Source organism: Chroicocephalus ridibundus, chromosome 4 (assembly GCF_963924245.1).
Source record: "Chroicocephalus ridibundus chromosome 4, bChrRid1.1, whole genome shotgun sequence".
Lineage (NCBI taxonomy): Eukaryota > Metazoa > Chordata > Aves > Charadriiformes > Laridae > Chroicocephalus > Chroicocephalus ridibundus.
The window spans coordinates 21,645,375-21,665,847 of record NC_086287.1 but is presented as its reverse complement, the minus strand read 5'-3'; the positions used below and the strand labels follow the sequence as shown (position 1 = coordinate 21,665,847).

At 39.3% G+C, this 20,473-nt stretch overlaps 1 protein-coding gene across 10 annotated transcripts in view; it reads right to left on the bottom strand.

Annotated features, from left to right (window-relative positions):
- Positions 1-3,943: 3,943 nt before the first annotated feature.
- PPP6R3 (protein phosphatase 6 regulatory subunit 3) overlaps positions 3,944-20,473 on the bottom strand; it is a 58,985-nt gene continuing 42,455 nt past the window's right edge. For 7 of the 10 annotated variants that reach the window (XM_063334570.1, XM_063334568.1, XM_063334571.1 and 4 more), the window contains 9 exons: positions 19,619-19,673; positions 18,769-18,899; positions 17,452-17,570; positions 15,868-16,021; positions 14,396-14,502; positions 13,363-13,513; positions 9,461-9,478; positions 9,012-9,134; positions 3,944-5,420 (listed from right to left, as the gene is read on the bottom strand). In XM_063334570.1, coding sequence (XP_063190640.1) covers positions 5,369-5,420; positions 9,012-9,134; positions 9,461-9,478; positions 13,363-13,513; positions 14,396-14,502; positions 15,868-16,021; positions 17,452-17,570; positions 18,769-18,899; positions 19,619-19,673 — 910 coding nt within the window. In that variant the 3' untranslated portion in view covers positions 3,944-5,368. Of the gene's footprint in view, positions 5,421-9,011; positions 9,135-9,460; positions 9,479-13,362; positions 13,514-14,395; positions 14,503-15,867; positions 16,022-16,674; positions 16,799-17,451; positions 17,571-18,768; positions 18,900-19,618; positions 19,674-20,473 lie in introns of those variants that run through there. The other 3 variants (XM_063334577.1, XM_063334574.1, XM_063334578.1) reach the window with 2 other exon arrangements.

Genomic DNA, 20,473 nt, shown 5'->3' with positions numbered 1-20,473 from the left:
TTCCTCAGCCCTTTTATCTTTCCAAGCTACTTAATTGTGAAGGGACTACAGAGAAAGAATAGGACCCCACAGTCCCACAAACATCTCACGATTCCTAGTTACCACCTTTCTCATTTGCATGCTGGCTGATGAATACGCACAGTCCGTTACGGCTCACTGCAAAGCACAACCCTTCTCGTTTGAAAGCCCTTCAGAACGATGGTTTAGCAGAGATTACGGGAGAACAACCCTTTTAAACAAATACAGCATTAACAACAAGCGTTTCTGTAGGGATATGGCAGGACAGGTGCTCTGGAGAACTCCAAGAACGGAAACAAGGCCACTTGAGTTTCAGCAGACAGTCCGTAGGCTTACTTTAGCAACCTTGTGCCATTGCCCGATAGGCGAACCAGTAGAAAACAGTCATCACTTTGTCTGTAGCTTTCATTTGAAAAAAATAGCAAAGAGAGGTTTTTCCAAACACTTAATTCTGTCTGGCGTAAGAAAAAGCAGGTTTATCTGCAGTGTATGCAGTCAGGCTTCAGTGCTCCGGCAAAAGAACCAGGTTAATCTATTACCCAAGATGAAATTGTGACGGCCTTTGACAGGTGACTGTAGCTTAAGAGAGGAAGGGAAGAACCCCTCCCAGTTCAGACAGACAGCGAGAGCCGCACATGGTGGAGTTCAAAACCAGTCTCAAAGGGGTGTAAGTAACAGGTTCAGCTTCCACCTGAAAAAGTGAAGTGTCTCTATTATGGCCTTGAGAATCAACCACCGACCCAGCTGATTATCCTCCACGCACTAAAGCAGTGAGACAACCAGATAAACTCTACCTCTACTCAGGGTAAGCTGAATCTCACGAGTCACAAGTGACAAATCCACTCAACCACAGCTAGGCAAGATTTGGCTCTCTTACTCCGGCTGACTGTATGCCAACAGATAATCGTGATATAAGTTACAGTCTTCAGAATCCACGTTTTGAGACGCAGAGAACACAGACCACAGGAAAGCACCCACGCCACTCAGAAAAGATCCAGAACAGGAAGGGAGAACACTCCTTCTGAAGAAGGTCTTAGAACCAGACTTACAGTACTTAAGGTACAGCCAGAACGATGAACTAAAGGGAATCCTACCTCTTTTTGCAAGGTACTTACCGATCTAGAGAAGATAAAAATGCAGAAAAAGTTCCCCGCCCCAATGGAAAAAGACGCATCAAACACTAAGCCCGCACTCATCTACGAGAGAGAAATTCTGAACAATATTACTAGCAAAACGTAATCTGAAGTTCAGTTCTGGTTACGGCTTCAGCTTGTGGCAGAAGAGCAGGGAGCACACGCTGACTGCCCTGCCCTGCCCTGTCATTAGGAGATGTGTAATTACGCACAAGACGTTACCCAAGCCTACGCACGGGGCAAATCACAGGCTGGGCACAATGCAAACCAGAAAGCCAAGCCAGGGCTGGGCAAGACCAAAAGATTTCATGAACTGTCTTAGCTAAAGCAAGAAGGAAGATGACTATTTTTACGCCAAGAGTATTTTTTTATTTTGATTTTATTGCCTTAGTCTTCCCCTCCATGCTGTAACCTTACATATTCAAACAATAACGGAAGAGAAGGATGCCAAATCCTTACCTGTGAGGAAGTAAGATGCAGAAACTAAAAGACAGAAGTTAAAAACTTAAAAGAAAAAAAGGCTTCTTGCTGCTGCATTAACTTCCATTTTCCATCCTGGTTTAGGAAACAACACAGACACTTTTATAATGAAACTTGAAGCACTTGTACTACACTGAGGAAAGCACTATTTATTCTGAGACAGTCGGAAGCGATTGTTTAAGTATATTAATAGACCCGTCAATTATATACAATAAATACTTCCTGATATAACTGTGTAAGACGCATGTCAGCAAACAAAACAATCTCCAAGGAAATTAAAGCTAATTTAAACAGGAAGATAAGCTTATAATGAATGATAGTAACAACCTGATTCGTCTTCCTCATAAGTCTTTCGTTACTCCTCAGTGGATTTCACACAAAGAATGACTGTCACAGCAGGCTTCCCCAGGAGTACGCAGATGACAATACAGAACTCCCTGTTTCCAAGAGGTAGATCCAAGGCTTACCGGAGGCAAGAAGGCAGGTTTCGCTCAAGAGCACGGTCACACTGGGCTGCGCTTACGCCGACGGAATGAGATTGTTTCAACTATCCCGGTGTCTTCTCAGTGACAACCTGTCAACTCACTGAGCAGGAGGAGTGCTCGCTTAAATAATAATAATGTTAGTCAAGACGACGGCTTACACTTTTACTTAAATAGAATTATCTCGCTATAAAATCCAGTACAAGGCTTACACTTAAAAATAATGGTTTAACTGGTCAAGAAGGCATGATTCATCCGCTCTGCCAGGTAACAGCGACAGAGTTTGAAGAGGCAATGAGCTACCGCGAATATTGCTGGTCTAGCCACTTCTGCAACACGCACTTGCTCAAGTGAAAAATCCTTTCCCAGAGAAGTCCTGAAGGTTACACCCACTGCCCTTTGATATCGACTGCCCACTATTCCTCAGTTTCAAGTGACTGAGCCTCTAGCCACTCCAAAGAGCACTGTGAAACGCGGCGAAGCACGGATGCAGTAGGAGCCATTCCAAGCAAGCTTTCTTCACCTTAACTGCTGCTAAATACGGTGTAACATATCAAACCTGTACAGGGCTATTAGACTTCAGTCCATCTCACAAATGCATTAAACTATCTTTTAATAAAGACGACTCATAAATCCCATTGCATGCAAGTCAAATTTGATTAAAGAGGTTGGGTAACGCAGCCATTCAGAAGAAGCATGCCCAAACCTTCGTAAGCCTACGTGAGCAGCATAAAGCATTGGGAAAAGATGGCAAAAGGTGGGCGTGTCTATGCACACATACCACCGTACACCCTGCCAAAAATACAACTCCCAAGCCTTCCCTTCAAGTTGAGGACTCCTTGTACAAGTAATACAGTTAGTGGGTAAAACACACCCTACACCTCCCCAGAGTACGTTCACGCCACCTCCAATCTAGGTTAAATCCCAGGCGTAACTCATCTCCCACACAAGCTGTGAAAACTAACAATAAAGGCAACAGTAAGGAAGAACCCTCAAGACCACTGGAATTAGCATCAGCCGACTTAGTTTACCTCTATTGCACCCTTTAATTAGAATGCAAACTACACTGAAGGGTGAATTCCACTCACCACCACTTCTCACATCTCCGCTCAACTGATACTACCTCTCAGGAACAGAGGGAAGGGGGACAAAACACTCCCTCCTCCTCGATTTTGAGCTTAGTATGAACTGGATAGTGCACTGATAGGGACAGTTCATTAATAGAAGGAAGGACAACACGCTACAGACTGCTGAACTGCAGGGCAGAGCGGGGCAGAAATACAGTTTCAACTCATTTGCTACCAGTATCTCCTTCACTTTTCCTGGCTACCTAGCTAGTTCATTCAACTTGTTAGCGAGGGACAAGTAGCTCCACTGGAAAGGACAGAAGTTTTATTCCTTATAAGCATCAAACTTATGTAAGCCAACACACTGCTCTCCTGGATTTGGATTTTCTACTTGGATTGCAATTCATGTGTTGAAAGGAGGGGGTTTGTTTCCAAAACTGCTTGTTGAATAACAGATCAGAAAGTGATAAAAGGACAGCTGCCAGCCAACCTTAAAGCTGATCTACAAAACATTTTTGGTCAAGCTGATCTGGAAGTAATTCTGAATTGAAGAAGAAACAACTTAGAAACTGACTGGATTCCATTATTTATACTGAATATATATGTATAAAGGGCAACCACAGTTACCAATTCCACCTACACTACTTCTCTCCTCCCCCCACCATTTTCACACAACTGCTCAGTTTGTAACAGCTTGCAATGATGAGTGCCACTGAAATCTGATGCAGAAAGTGCAAGAGAGGAAGCAATAAGGGCAATGCCATTATACGTATGTGTTTGGTTTTTATTTCTGTATGCAATGTAATGTTTAGGCACGTTGCTTGGGATGCCTTCTAAAATAAAACATTGGCCATTGTTTAGAGTATCCTTTTGGCTTTAAATACTGGTCAGGAAAACAAATGATGTAAAAAATAAATGAATGTAACTATTACAGAAACAAAAATGGATTTGCATCTAAAAGTGCAGGAGGTGAAGTACTTTAACCCTTTCACCAGACAATGTGGCAATATACATTATATTGCTTCTGTTTGTTTGAGAAGGCTGTTGGAATTTTACACTGACATAGAAAATTATAAATTACACAGAATTAGTTTTCATAATCACTATATATACACAAACCAGCTGTGAAAAAACTGGTTTAGAACATACAAATGAAAGCCTCACACAGATCAGTACAGTGAAAGTAACAATCAACATGCTCTGCTGCCAAAATTTGTATTAAAAACACTATATACTTTTAAAATGCATGTACTGTAATTACATTAGCAGCACAGGCATTTCATTTACTTGACTTGTCTAAAAGGATTATAGCGTTTTAAATACGCAGATTGTTCTGAAATGTTCCATCGTATAATGCTTGGTGTTAAACTAAATCTTGGTGAATGGGTTAAAAGGCAGGTGAATCACTTAAACACAACAAGCCATGTGCACTTCAAATATTCTAGTGTTTCACCTGTAAGGTATTGTTTCAAGCAAACAAGACTTAACAGAACATATGGCTTTACAGTAACATCAATTTGTCAACTAAGTTGTAGCAATAAATACTTAAAATCTCTACCAATAGACTTACATTTTTGATCTGTTTTAAACAATACAGAAAACAATTACCAATTTAAAAACCTGTTGTAAAATGCTGAACACCAAAAAATTCTTATTTAAATCACTTTTGTAAGCTAAAACAACCAAAATAACATTTATAGGGCATTTCAGTTTCAGAAGAAACATGAATTCATTTTTTTCTTTTCTTTTTACAAGGTGAAAAATGTATGAAAACTGCTAAATACTTTGGTCACACTAATAGTCAAATAGTTATGTCTCAAATACATTAGATTTGTGTATTCACTTTTTTATAAAACTATTCTTACAGCCATTTTAACTATAGTAACACTACTGTCATCATTACATGGGTAGCAGGATCTTATTTCACAGGCCACCCATTATTTAGAACAATACAATATAAACATACGCAAAAATTATTGGTATTTCTCAATGTGCAATATTTTTACACTTATGAATTTCTGTACAATGTCTTAAAATCTAGAATATAAATGTTGCTGGTCCTGATCCCTTGCGAAATTAGTGCAGCAGTGACTGGCTTCAACAGGGTCTAGATGAAATCCTCAAGAAACACTCAAACACCTGGATATATCAGTTCATTTTCTTCAGCCAAGGTAGCAGACATCACACATCATACAGGGCCATTAACAGACGCCTCTCCTAAATGGGTGTGTTGATCAGTCCTAAGAGGCCAAAAAAAGAGGTAAGTATACAAGAAACAAGAAAAGGTCCAAGCTAAATTTGGGTAGGTGCAAAAGAAAACAACACCAAAACCCCCATCATACACATCCAACACCAAAACCAACAACCCCAGATCCTGTGTAGCATGACCTCTCAGTTGAAGAGGAGAAATGCAAGCTAATAACATGCTCATCCCATTGATTTTCTGGAGTCCTTATTGCCTAATTAAGCACAGCACTTTAATTAACTGAGCAAACCGTTGAAGAGTGTTTGATTTTTATTAGCTGAGGTACTAAGTGGTCTCCAGAGATGCACCATCTCCCCAAGAGAATCACTAATAAAAAGCACATTTCTGATACTTCTCCAAATCTTATTGCGAGGCAAAATGTGATACCATCAGTATTTAAGACTGCATTTGAAAATAAGCAGCTAAGACACAACAGGAAAAACAAAAGCGTCTTAAAAAAAACCCAAACCAAAAAACAACTGTGTTAGTTACTAATCTAATCTACAAACTGCCATTTCACAAATACTTTGAATGTCAGTCCATTAGCATGAAAAGTTCAGGAAGCAAGGAGGAAAATAAGGAGCAAACCTGCAAAAGTGAAAACAATGACAGCATATACATTTCTAGATAAGAAGTTTAGTGTAAGTGTGGGCTCAAACTGCTCTGGACTAACACAAATAAAACCATCAAGTCAGTAGCGCATGAGAACATTAAGAATTGCAAGCAAAAAAGGCAAAAAACCCTCAACTTCCAATCACTGCAAGTCTACTGCATACATTTGAAGTTCCCCTTAAAGAACATAAATACCACTTGGAACTACACATGAGAAAAGTTACCTGTAACTCCTGTTCTCTGATGGTGTACATCACAGAGAAGCCACTCTTGGGTCCGTGCTCTACATGCACATGACCAGCAGGAGTCCCCTAGCTAAGTCTTTGGCTGCTAAGCTATAAAAACACTTTTTAAAAAAATAATGTACACATTAGACAAAAGACAGACAGCACTAGACAAAAGTAAACACTTTTTAGAGAAACCTGGAAGGTAAGAAACAAGTGCTGCATGGACAGGAAGTCTGACACACAGCAGTAAGTCACTTGTTAACTGGAAAAAGGTCCATGACGGAAGAGGGCTCCTAGCAGAGATTACTACTGCTGGCCACCAGCCAAAGACCTACCTAGGGGACTCCTCCCACTAGTCATACATGCATGGAGCCCCAAAAGCACAATCATGTTTATCTTGATATTTATACTGCGCTTGTATGAGGATCTGCTGTGACAGCCACCTTTAGAGAAAGAAAGTACTGAGCTTCAACGAAGCCAGCCGGAATTCAAGGAAAGGAGTTCCTCCAGATTTCCTGCAACCGAAAAAGCACTCTAACAAACTGCTAGCTCCGAGAGCCCTCTGTTGGTTTAGACACATCTTTACTCAAAAGGCAATCACCTCGTACCCAGAGACTTCTTCCACACAATTTAATGCTTATCAGCATTAAAAATGTTGTCTTGATAAAAACAGTTCCTCCAGATAAAGAAGAGGCTGTGAAAGTCAGTTCCTGTGTTTCCCACTTTAACTTAGTATACAGAGTTGCTTTTTTTTCTGATTAGACTCCACTTCTTGATTAAATTTATGGAATTTATGCAGAGTAGAAAGTTCTGGCTTACAGGAAAGGTAGCAGTGTTTTAGCATAGCACCCAGTACCATAGAGGTAAGACATACTAGCTCATAAACAAGTCTAAAAAACAGAATCTAAATTTGTCAAACACGTTGCATCTTTCTTGGTCTGCATACGGTATAATCACAACATGCAGTAGAGTTCTGTGTTGTATAGTCTATATACATGTATAGTTGTATAGCTATAGTCCAAATCTTTGCTAACAAAGCATTTCAATTTTGTCTTCACTACAAAGCTAGGTATCTAATATAGCGTCCACAAAGTCTTAAAAGTGATTACTACTTTCACAGGATTTGTGTGAGAAATATGTTTCTCTAATAACAGTTTGAAAATCTCTGATTTTCAGAATCATATCCCTGCTTATACAAGGCAGAAGTGACTCCTGGAATTGCTTTTAATAAATCCTCTCTCCCTTCAGAACGCGTTCCCATTCAGAACGCCCTCAGCTCCTCAACAAGGCGGCAGCATGCACAGCTCTGCCCCCCAAACCCTGCACTGCAGGAAAAGGAGCAGACCTTACGGATTACTGAGGGTTTGGTAAATACACATTCACATTCAGATTTTCACGTTACAAGGGTTTTCTCTGAGAGAGCACAGTTCCTCTGGGCACCCTTGCATTACATCTAAAACAAGAAAGGGCAGCACAGCACCCTTTGCCTTTACATCAAGAATCAAGCCTGCGGGATTGCACCTGATGTTCAACAAGCCATTTGTTGTGCTAGGAAACCAGTAAACTCTTGCCTAGATATTAATGTACTTATGAATACCTAAGTTCCAGAGCAAAGTCTCAACTGAATACTGCCTTCAAGGATGGAAGTCTTCTCACCTACTTCAAGTCCTTCATTGTTTTAGGCTTTTAAGATAAAGATGAATGCTGCTCTGACGGAAGTCTAGAAACCAGCTCAGATATGAAATATCTGCATTAAGCACTTCTAGCATTTGGTGATTAATGTCACTATGTGCATTTGATTTTGGTGAAGCTATACTATACTTAAGAGTTGCTTGTTTATGTTTTCATACCATTGTAACTTGGGAGGCAAAAAAAAAACCCCAAAACAAGTACTTCAACAACAAATGAAGCAGAATAAATTCTGTCAAATGCCTTTTTTTTTATTTTCTGGAGAAAGCAATACCACCTGACAATTTACAATTTAAGAGAAACAAATTTATGCAAGAGCAGCTTTCTCCGTTTGGTGCTGGTCCCCTCAGAATTGTATCCCGAATTACTATTCTCCAAGACTGCAGAAGTAGCCAAGCTGCCAAAGAAAAATGTCTTCTCTCCTCCAATAAGTATGCTGAGCAATCCAGACTGCTCCATATTTCAGGCAAGTTTTATTTGAAACAAATTTATGTACTTTGAAAAATCTTCTCCAAATCTGCAAGCATTCGGATTAATACCTGGGTGCAAATAATAACCGATTCACAAGCAAACAAGCGTAACTTAAGGCATCGTTTCCTTTCTGTACAGCTGCACTAGTGAACTCCCCCCAAACTCTTCTGCAGCATAGAATACAGAATAAAATAAAAAAAAATGGTTGACCTAACTTACGTAAATTTTCAGCATAAAGTCAAACTTGTTTCCTTAACATTTTTTTTAAATCATTTTTTATCGTAAGTGTATCAATTCACTATTCTAACTCAATAACATATCATGAAACAGAATGGGAATATTTACAACCCCCTGCAAGACAAAATAGTACAAGGCAAATACATTTTTGACAACTCAAGAGTCTTAGAATCAACAAAAAAAAAATCTAACTTGTGAGAATTTTATAAAATAGATGCAAGCACATGTTTAGATCAAGCTAAACTCAGAGCTGATAACTAACAGGAATTCATTAATCTCTTTAGACATCCTATTAGAAAAACATGCAAACTGCTATTTAGAGGATTGAAAGCATCCTTGATCGCAGTTACCTCTGTTCTGGACTGCTGTTAGTAGGCTGCAGAGCTGAAGGAGCCTCTTCTGCAACCTCCGCATTCTCTTCTACTACATATTTACAAGAAGCATCCTGCGAGGTAGACAATTTTCCTTCCTCACTTTAAAAAAAAAAAAAAAGGAAAGAAGTTATTTAATTTTTAAGTTTACTTACAGGGAAATTTCAGGCAACAGGAGAAAACTGGGATATGGGTCCATATTTCACATGCAAATGGATTTAAAGTTACAGTTGCAACATGAAGATCAAGCACATGGCTCTAGACTTTACAAACACCTAATAACGCATCAGTGTTTACATCCATTAAAACTTGACTGGATAAAAGGGCAGGAAACACAGTGGTTACAAATAAGATCAGAAAAGAAATAAGGAATGTGTGTGATGCCTGAAGTGGTAACAATCACAGTCATGATCCTTTACTATACATACCGATATGATTTCAACACTCTGAAGCCAGAAGTATGCAAAAATGGAAGGAAGAAAGTATAAAAGAAATTCAAGATTCCCTCAGAAACTGGCATAAATAAAGCCTGTCCATGAAACATATCAGCAGAATCATTAACTTATCACCATCTTTATTAAACTCCCAAATAACTCCAATGTGAAATACAATGTACGGGTTACGCAGTACTAAGACTGTAGCCCAAACTATTTAATGAACTTCCTCTCAAGAGACAAAACAAAACATAGTTCAGTGAAAAACCAGTACACTCACACAATATAAGACATTACCATGCAACTAGGCAGCCTCAAGTCATTAGCTATCAAATACCTGTGGTTTGCCTCTAAATTAGAGCTTTTCTGCCTCTCCATTCCCACCCTCTGCCACCTCAGTCACACCATTATGAGTGCACTAAAACACAAGTTTGACCATATACCTGCAAGAGATAGTTATAAGGTAGCTCTGAAGTAGACACAAACATCAGTCTTATACTTCTCTGGCAACAAATCTATTTGGCTTCAAAATGTTCCTGTCTTATTACATACTTTCCTCTGCTGATTATTCTTCCTATTCTTAGAGTTCTCCTTTCAGTGGATCCTTTTAAGTTTCAATGAATCCTTCTCTTTCCTCCCATGGCTCCTTACACCTACAGAGCCTGTAGAATAGTCTTTTGCATTGTAATCTCTCATCAAGATCCAGTTTTCCCCATCTAACGTCCCCATCTCATTTGCCTTGATACTCTTTGTATTTGTTCAAAATAAAATACTTGTCACCATCACCATTAGAACTGGTCTCCTCATTTTTGTTGGTTTGTTTTTTAAAAAGGGGCTGTCTCTGCTGTCAGTTCTTCCCTTCTCATCCTCCATTTTGAATTAAGTTCAGAAACCACATTTTTGTCCTTTGTTGCTTTCCACAAATTAACTACTGTGCATGCCAAGTGCAAGGTCCTGTATGTAGGTAGGGGCAATCCCAAGCACAAATACAGGCCGGGAGGATGAAGGGATTGAGAGCAGCCCCGAGGAGAAGGACCTGGGGGTGTTGGTGGATGAGAAGCTCAACAGGAGCCGGCATTGTGCACTTGCAGCCCAGAAAGCCAACTGTATCCTGGGCTGCATCAGAAGAAGTGTGGCCAGCAGGTCAAGGGAGGTGATTCCCCCCTTCTACTCCGCTCTTCTGAGATCCCATCTGGAGTACTGCATCCAGCTCTGGGGCCCCCAACATAAGAAGGACATGGACCTGTTGGAGTGAGTCCAGAGGAGGGCCACAAAGATGTTCAGAGGGCTGGAGCACCTCTCCTATGAAGACAGGCTGAGAGAGTTGGGGTTGTTCAGCCTGGAGAAGAGAAGGCTCCAGGGAGACCTTATTGTGACCTTCCAGTACTTAAAGGGAACACATGTGACTGTCCTGCCTACAGGACACATGGGGAGGGACTCTTTATAAGGGATTGTAATGATAGGATGAAAGGTAACAGTTTTAAACTGAAAGAGGATAGGATTTTAATTAGATATTGGGACAAAATTCTTTACTGTGAGGGTGGGGAGACACTGGAACAGGTTGCCCAAGGAAGTCGTGGATGCCCCATCAAGGGCATCCTGTGTCCAAGGCCAGGCTGGATGGAGCTTTGAGCAACCTGGTCTAGTGGGAGGTGTCCCTGGCCATGTCAGGGAGGTAGGAACTAGATAATCTTCAAGGTCCTTTCCAACTCTAATCATTCTATAACGCTCCTCCCTCCCCTTAATACTGACTTCAACACCATCAGTTTTCTATTGGCAGAAATCCTATATAAAAGTTAGGTCTGGAAGCATCCACTTTGCCAGGTACACAGAGTAGGACCTCCTCTCACTACTCAAATTGTCCCTTGATCTCGACCTCCCCCCCCGCACTGTTTTAGATATTTATTCCAAAGGAAATACTACTTTTCTCTCCCATTTGCTGTTTTGGCATATTTAAAAGTCGGTTTAAAGACAGACGTGTGAGCATTGACTCAGCATGAGACCACATACCTCTATCAGAGTAGAACAGTGTCAATATTTAAGGCCTCACCTTTCAGCCTCCTCCTACATTTCCTTAATCTCCCCTTTCCAAATCAAGATCCCAGAGTCCCCATTGCTAAAGGATTTCAAGATGCAATTGGGCAGAGTGCTAGATAGTCTCATCCAGGCTCCCCTTCCCACAAAAAGTTGGACCAGAAGATCTTTTGAGGTCCCTTCTGACCTGGGCGGTTCTATGATACTGCCTCCCTTTGCACCTCTGTGTCCCTTTAATTACAAGAATTGAAGTGCTTACTCCACAGTTCAAGCACGTAATTCCATGAAGGCAAGCAGGAACTGCCACCACGTGCTGGCTCCTCACAGTAGTTTCTGCACCAGAATCACAAGTCACAGAGCTTTAAAGTGCATGGGAACTAAAGCAGTTTAAGGAGAAGTGTAAAAACACCATGGATAACAATCCAACACAACAGGAGTGCAGACCATATAAAAACATTGCCCAAAATACCGAATAAAAACCGGAGAGCAGATGCCTCATTTACTATGTCAGCAAGGCACCATGGTTCTATGCCACATGAGTCTGCACTGTGTCACAATCCTCTAAACTGCCTTGGTTCAATTCCTCTAGCAATACCATTTGATTCGTAAGTGCCATGCAGCCATAAATGCTCCCTCCTCCATATTGAAAAACAACAGAAGTTTAGAGTTGTTAACATCAGAGATCAGAGTTGTTATTTATTGCTTCAATAATCAAAAGGATAGAAGCAAGACTGACTAAAAGCTGTTACATTTCCATTCCTGAACCATCCAAAATGAATAGCACTTACCTCCTACCACTAATGGGACAAAGTAAAATGAATTTAAAAGAAGGGCAATGTAAGGACTAACACTGGGAAGTTTTTTCTACCAAAATGGATTGTGATTTTTTTAAGCAGCTTCCAATGCATATGGACAATTTCTTTTCAATATTTAAAACTAGAATAGGGACAAATACTAGGAAGTTATTCTAAAAGAATGAGAAGAGGGTTGCATGCCAATATGCTAGTAGTATGTTCAGATTTCTCAAGACTGGGGCAGGGGGGAAAAAAAAACACACCAGCTTCAATTAATAAAGACAAAATTATTTTTGCAGGTCAGACTGTAGCCTCTGTTTCCCTACATAAAGATTTGATACTAAATAAAAACCACTTGATTATTAAATCTAAGATCAGAAGATCTTAGTAGACAAGATCTACAAGATCTTTCCATGAAATGGAAAGGTGTTTTATTCCTACAGAAGGATCACATTGTTGGCATATGTAATATGGAATATAACTATACTGTAAGACAGTTATTCCTGAATCAAACACTTTGTATCAGAAGATACCAAAATTAAGGAGTTTGTTCTTCTGGTTATTCCAGAATTCTTTGCGGCACCTGCAGCCCAGAACAGATTTGACACCATCATCCATACCACCAACAGTGATCACCCTAAGTTACTCTCAAGAGCAGCAACCAGCTGGCCTTCAACTTCTGTCCTCCATCCTCCTGGATGAGAGGGATGGAATTCCAATCCAAATCTAACAGTTCTGTAGAAAATTTAAAAAGCTCAGCTTTGACACGCAATTAACTGTGTCTTAAAAGAATAATGGTACATAAAAAAAAAAATGCACAATAACATGCATCAGGATCAAAAGTTATTGAGTCAGTCTTCCACTGATATTAAGGCTTGATAAGGAAAATCTCATGTTATAGCAACCAACTGGAAGTAAAGGTTTTTTTAAAAAAATACTTTTGAAGCAGGTTTCTAGTTAAAGCCTCAGGAATTATGACTCGCAAAGAACTCTTTTTGATGACATGTAGTATTCCATCAACAGTGCTTATTTTACAAGGCTGGGAAGACAATAAATAGATATTCTCACCTTTTGAAAACAGCCGTTTCAGTTTTAGCATCTACAGTAAGGCTCAGTGTCTCCTTCATGCTGCCGTTCATTACTGTTTCAGTTACCTTGTCTGCATTTTCTACATCATCCTCCCCATCCGAACTGGCCTCCATAGCAACACTTCCTGGGGCTAGATACGAAGAAGTGATTTAGTACACGGCTGGTTATGTTTCATGAGCAAGCATACAAGCCAATATGACCAGAAAGATATTTTGCAGTTTTGTACACTTCTTGAATTCTTCCTTCCAGAGAAAGCCACCTTTCTGCAACCCTGACTATATACATATATAGAGCATAAGTACTTCTTACAGATGGCTTATGTTTTTTTTTATTTTGCAAGCCACTTAGTGATTTAGATTGACAACAGTTACTGCAACAGGTTTGCCTGAACAAGACTTTAGTAGGATTATAGTGTGTATTATTCTTCTGTACAGTCGCATTCTTTACACAAGCTCACACAGTACAAATTTGACAGTACATTTCTAAGTACAGACAAGCCTTTGGGAAGTCCAGTCTCCCTGGACTTCTCATCTGCACTTCTTGTTCTCTCTGTTAATAATATATACAAAAAGCTAACTAGCACATATTTGTGCATGCATAGTGAAGAGAACTTGGAAAAGAATGAGCAGGAAAGGGAAATTTGAACACCTTAAGCATGCTGGCCTATTGCCACATAGGAAGAGATTACCACTCTTCTCAGGCATTCGCTCAGCTAAGTGCTAACACGGGTGAGGATTCTCTAACGGAACACACTTAGCTTCTTTGTAATGCTTTTCTGTTCATGATAAGCAGGCCTTTACAGATAACAGTAACACTGGCTCCTGCTTTAAACAGGACACTATTTCAAATAGTCCAGAAATTCTTTGACAAGTCATTTTCATTATCTGGCAGAACAGCAGCAGAGCCAGATGAGAGGTCTCTGGCAACCTGCGTTTTAAAGTTCAGGGAGATCTTTTCTCAGGTACAACTCTTAAGACCAATCTGTTTGCATTTCTGACTGCAGCGTACTTACTCTCTAGCTGTGCTGCAAGAGCAGGTACATTTGCACTCAAGGGATCAACCGGGTCTGTGTTTGTTTCCATTTCCACAGGAGAATTACTTCTTAAGGAATCTTTTGAGCTTCAAATACAAAGTAAAAGATGTTTAGAAACATTTCTGAATAGCAGAATGAAGCGTTCTTAAAATAGTATTTTGAGTTCTGTATTAAAGCTATGAGGCCTAGGACTCTACTGAAACTGAATGACAGCAAGCTTATTTGCAGGAGTCTTGGAAAGACATTTAGTAATGCAAAAATCCACCAGAACTGAGCTGACTGAGTAGATGTTTGGTGGTGGTTTTACATGTTTTATTTGGTTTGATTACAAGTAGTGGTGGACATGTCCCTGGTAAATAAGGCATACAAGTATCACTGGCTCCTTGTAGTGTTTCCAACATTTTTAACCGACTTTCTAAATGCACTCTTTGCAACTTAAAAGATGGTTCTCTGCCGAGACTGCCAACGCAGTCATCATCCACTACAGACTACTGAATCATATATACAGTATGGCTACAAGTTTTGCATTCTGAAGGAACTCAAAAGACAAGATTTGGCCACTTGAAACACTTCTCACCATTCACAGAATAATGTCTTTTCTATACACTGATGTAGCAACTCCACGTCTTCATTTTCTAAATTCATAATTCTGTTATCAACTTACCTGCCTCATGCATGAACACTATACTGTTTTATGTTGGAAAAATCACGCTTTTGTATCAGAGCTGTTTAATGCCCAGACAGAGAATTGGGAGCTAGATGTATAAAAGGAAAAGTCTTCTAATTGGAGAAGGGATCAGTTCTCGACTGCTAATATTTGTCAACTCAAAATTTACATCTATATGATTAGGTACTTACACAGAGGACTTCAATTATTGTTTTTAAGTAGAGTTCAAGCCAAGAAAGGAAAGTATCTCAGGCATTCTCAAAATAACACAGAACTCCTTAATCTAGATATCAGAGCTGCACAACCATGCAAGTTCTCAAAAAAACCAAAAACAAACCCACAACAAAAAAAACCCCAAACCTATTTGGTTTTACAACATCCATAAACCAGAATCATCATAGACATTTTATGACCTTTCCATTCAACAGTTCCCTGTTCAACCCTTCACTGGCTTCAGTCTACGCTAAAAAATAAAACAAAAAAAATAATCACAGCCCAAATTCTGGTCTGAGACCAGGACTAAAGGACACAAATATTCTTTAAAAGCCCTAAAAAGCAATGACACTATAGGATCCACCTATCCTACAAAAGCCTGCTATGAGTTAGATCATACAAGGACATACTGTTATAACGTATGGAGCCCTTCAGACACTACACACCTTGTATTCCACCAGAACACTACCAACATGGGCTTGGGCAGAGATGGACACCCCAAGGAAACCAAATGGCAGCTGCCATTACATTTAGTAATGAAGAACTTGCCCAGAATCACTAACATTCTTACCTCAAAGAGGAAGTGAACTCTGAAAAGGAAGCCCAGCCAGTTTCTTTTGCTGGCATAGGTTCTTCTGTACTCCACACATCAGACCCAACAGAATCCAGATTGGCACCATGTGCAGTCTCCATGGGTACATCAAAGTTAGCTGACCAGTTTGGTGCTGAAAAATCATCAAGATGATCATTAGGAACAAATTTAAATAAAGAACATGAGTGCACATATGCCTAACACGCTCATTCTCTATATGTACATTCCAAAAAAAAGCAGCAAAATCCATAACTAGACTTTCAAGCGCATGCAGAAGAATCAGCTATATACTGTAAGAAAATGAACGCATTCCCTAGAAGGGAAATTCTGCTAGTAAGACAGAATTTTAAAGACTATTCTGCTAGAAATCGATACAGCTTATCTGAAGAACAAAAACAATAAGCCATACTAGATCAATACTAGATCACGAGTATAACCCCACTTTATTCTTTAAGCTAACATCAATATTTGTTATTTCAAAACTAATTTTGATAATGTAAAAAAAAAAAAGTCTTAAGAGGTTTCATCCCTTTTTTCGGTCTCCTATGCACATTTTCCGGAACATAGAAAATGAGCATGTCAACTTAGGTATGGGCAGTCTCTGAATTTCTCATGCACTAACACCACTGCTAAGTTTCAGAAAAGTTTAAGGCTTTTTACAACTGAAAATATTTATTGGTATTTTAAATTTTGGAGCAACTGTGACTTAACAGCATCTAATTTAGGATAGGTCATTTCAAAATACTTCACCTACCCAAGGGAAACATGTTTTTCATTAACACTTACATACAAAAAAACAGGCTGAAAAGGAAGCTCTGACTAGCAATTAGAAATTCCAACCCAGGCAGATATGGGAGGAGACCCACATGGATCAAAACTTGTTTGACACACAGATGCCAACGACACCAATCTGACAAAAGAAAAGAAAACCCTTAACTTTTCCTTCTATTTTAATTTAATTCCTTACAGTCTAGATAAACAAAGGGCTTTTACCTACAGACAGCACTATTTTAACCAAAGCCAGTTTAGTCTACTGTGACTTGAACGTGAACATTTTTAAACCAATTACATCAGTTAAGTTCCACATAAGAGTCTACCGATGTGCATCTTCCGTTCACACATGAAAATTCACACTAATGCAAATTCACTTTGTAGGAAGTCTTTTAGAAGAGCATTGTTGGATGAGAACTTGGTCTGAAAGGCTTCCAGTAAAAATAACTATATTTTAGGTTTGGAGATTAACAGCATCAGTTTTACAGGCATTCAACACCTATAAGTGACTACATTTCATCCTTCCCTTTCCATTTCCTCCTTTTTTTTTTTCTTCTTGAAGAGTAGAAACATGAATTTTAGAGAGACTAAGTAACTTGACTCAAGACACGTAGAGAACTCAAGCTTCCCTACATCTGCATGCTCTGTTGCAAGCATTCTTTACAGTAGGAAAGACTACTTTATTAAGACAGCTGAAATAAGAGTGGTAAACAAGGAATATTCCTACAAAGTAAGACTGCTAGATCTAACACTTTCCTATAATTCAAAGTAGCTGGGAGAAGAGCTACATACGTTCACTTAAGTCTACTTCCATTTTGTCCTCTGTATTGGTGTGTGATTCAAACAAGTCTTGTTTTGTTCCATCCTCTTCTTCAGAATCTGTACTTTCTTCACTGTCCGTACTGCCCGAACTTAAAATACAAAGAGATAGTTTACATTCTATGTTTAGTATCAGACCCTGGGCACAATGAAATACTGGAGAGTTTGAGGCTGAAGAGAATTACAACAGCTAGCATTCCTGATAGAGTAACTGAGGTATAATTTCTTACTGTTAGTATTCTCCTCATTTATCTCTTGAAAAAGAAAAAGGTTTAAGGTTTTTCACTTGATCATGTAAAGAGGCTATTTCCCCCCCACTTTTGCAAGCGGAAAACAAAAAATGGTTTTACTCCTGCCATGCGAAAGGGAGGAGAAAAGAAAAGTAAGGAATCTGATCTGTGTACAGATCTGTGTTAGTCTATTTGGTCTCTTCACACTATACAGAAGCACTGAAATAGAAAACTCTCTTCAACACCAATCTAACAAGATATAACTTGATTTATTTTAAAATCTAACAACAGATGTAACAAATCTACTTTAAAATATCCTCAACTGTATTCCATTCAATCATCTTTACATACGTACATGCTTTAAACCCTATGGGTAATCTCTCCCTTCCTAATGAGCGCAATACAAAAAGCAAGGTAAGGTGAGAAGGTAAAGATGCCCCTGAAACACATCACATTAAGGAACTACAGCACCATCAGACAAAAGAATTGGTTTTGTACAGAAGGTGTTAGCAACATGCATTTCAAAGGTTGCAAGGGAAGAAGAGATTTGGTTTGTGTTTCAAGCCACAAGAAGGTCAGAAAAGCCAGGACTACCCTGGGACAAAATTCACTAGATATTAAGGGAGACTGCACAGCTCTGAGAGTTTTGGGGACCAGATGCTCCTTCCCCTCAATGCAGCTTCCTATGCAGTTTTGTCCATAAGCACGCTGGTACTGTAGAGAGGACAGCAAGGTCCACACAAAGGTGTGGAACTGGACTGCCTTGTCCAAGGCAAGAATGGCTGACTGGATTTAAAAGCAGAGGGCAAGAATAAACAGCAGGAAAAACACAAGCTACAAAAGCTGAAGTGCAGGAAGAGCCGAGTAGGCAGGGCAGCTGTTGCCATCTTCTGCAAATTATTGCTGGCAGACAGACACTAGAGCCATCCCTCTACTCATTTCTCCACAGAACAGAAATAGCTAGTTATGCTGGACAGCCTGTGCTAACAGCCAGCCTGAACCAAAAGATATGTTTCACTATCAAGGGCTCACTATACTGGATGAAAAACACGTTTCTTACCTAGAACGCCTCTGGGACTCCGGTGTAAATGCAATATGTTTTTCTTCCCAAATGTCTTCTTCATCAGAGCCACCATCATCAAACTGCTGTATCCGCTCCTTACAGCATGCCTCAAACAAGGCTATATTGCCCTAAAAACAGCAAAAGTAAAAATCTGTATTTATGATTAATCTTTCTACTTAGATTAGTAAACATTTTGAAAATACATGACTATTCTGAAGAGAATCCTAAAGCAGTGGGGGGAAAAAAAACCCAAACAAACATTTCTCTAAAAGCAGCAGAAGACCAGAATGTCTTAACAACTTAAGGCTTGTCAATAAAACATTCAGTGGTGCTTGTTTCACTCAGCTACCAACAAATTGAGCGGACTGTCAAAGAACAGCTAGGAGTTTCCATCATGTTTGAGAACTGCATGGCGTTGAAGAGCTTTTCAGATAACCACACCACCAAGTAATCTAGCTTTATTTTCTATAGTGGGGTTCATTTCAGCACAACTCACAAATAATATCTAGGTTAAAGTCTCTGTTCTTACTTCTCTGTCACCACAATCTCACTGGATGACTGAAACAGCTTTTACCTATAAAACACAAGTGTGCAATATGCACAAATCAGATCCAAGCCTGTTCTTGAACCTGGCCATACAAATTTGAAGCAGTTCTTTCTAACACTGATCAAAGAACAACAATAATGTCTTCCAATTAGAAAGTCTCATGATACAGGAACAAGGTTGGGTAGTATCTTCCATGGATTACACAAAGAAGTAAACATAAACATTACCACCAAAACTCTGAGGTTGCACCGAAGTTTAAAAGACAGTAATTTTTCTGACAGTACAGGAACACATACTTACACTTTCATTTGTATTGAGGGTAAAGTTGATGTCCGAGACCCGATCAAAAGAAACACTACAAAAAATGAGATGTATGCAATAAAACAAGATGTTGTATTATGACATGAAGACATTTCATTTCTCTTAGGTTTCTCATTTTCCAATAATCTAAAAATGTAAGATTAAAGACAACACAGCTTCCAACATAAAACTGTCAAATTCCACATCGAGGAGGCCTGGCATTCATGTGAGTTTTCTAACTGTGAAACATTTTAAACAAAAATACAAAACAATGTCATCTCTACCCTATAGTTAGCTGTGAAGATGCAATAAGCCTAAACAAGCATAACTGAAATAATGTCTGCAAATCTCAAATGCTGTACTGTTATGCACTGGAAAAAAAAAAAAAGGCAGGCCTAAAGAATGCCTAATCTGACTATGGCCTAACACGATACAGCTCAAAATCCTGCAAAGATCCAGGCTAGCAGTTCTTAAACCCTCCAGCTGGTTTCACCACTACACAGAAGGACCTTCTCAACAGGAATAGAGAAAGTGAAAGAGGTATTATCAACTTTGTTTCCTAAAGAAAAAAATTAATCTCTATTTTTTTTAACCCATTGCTGAAGTTTTTTTCCAAACCAAACACTATCTTCAGATATTAAGCTACTAAACAGTTTCACTAAAGTAATTATAAACACGTCTTAGACTAAAAGTAGCATTAGGCAAACTAAATCTCTAGGAGAAGTAAAAAGAAACAGAGTAGGAAAAGATGGAAAATACTACCAGACTTTCAGAAGAGTTAATCTATTCTTTCTCTAGCCGCATACAGCAATGCATTCCGCAGAGCAAGTACTACTCTTCCTCTAATCCTCACTG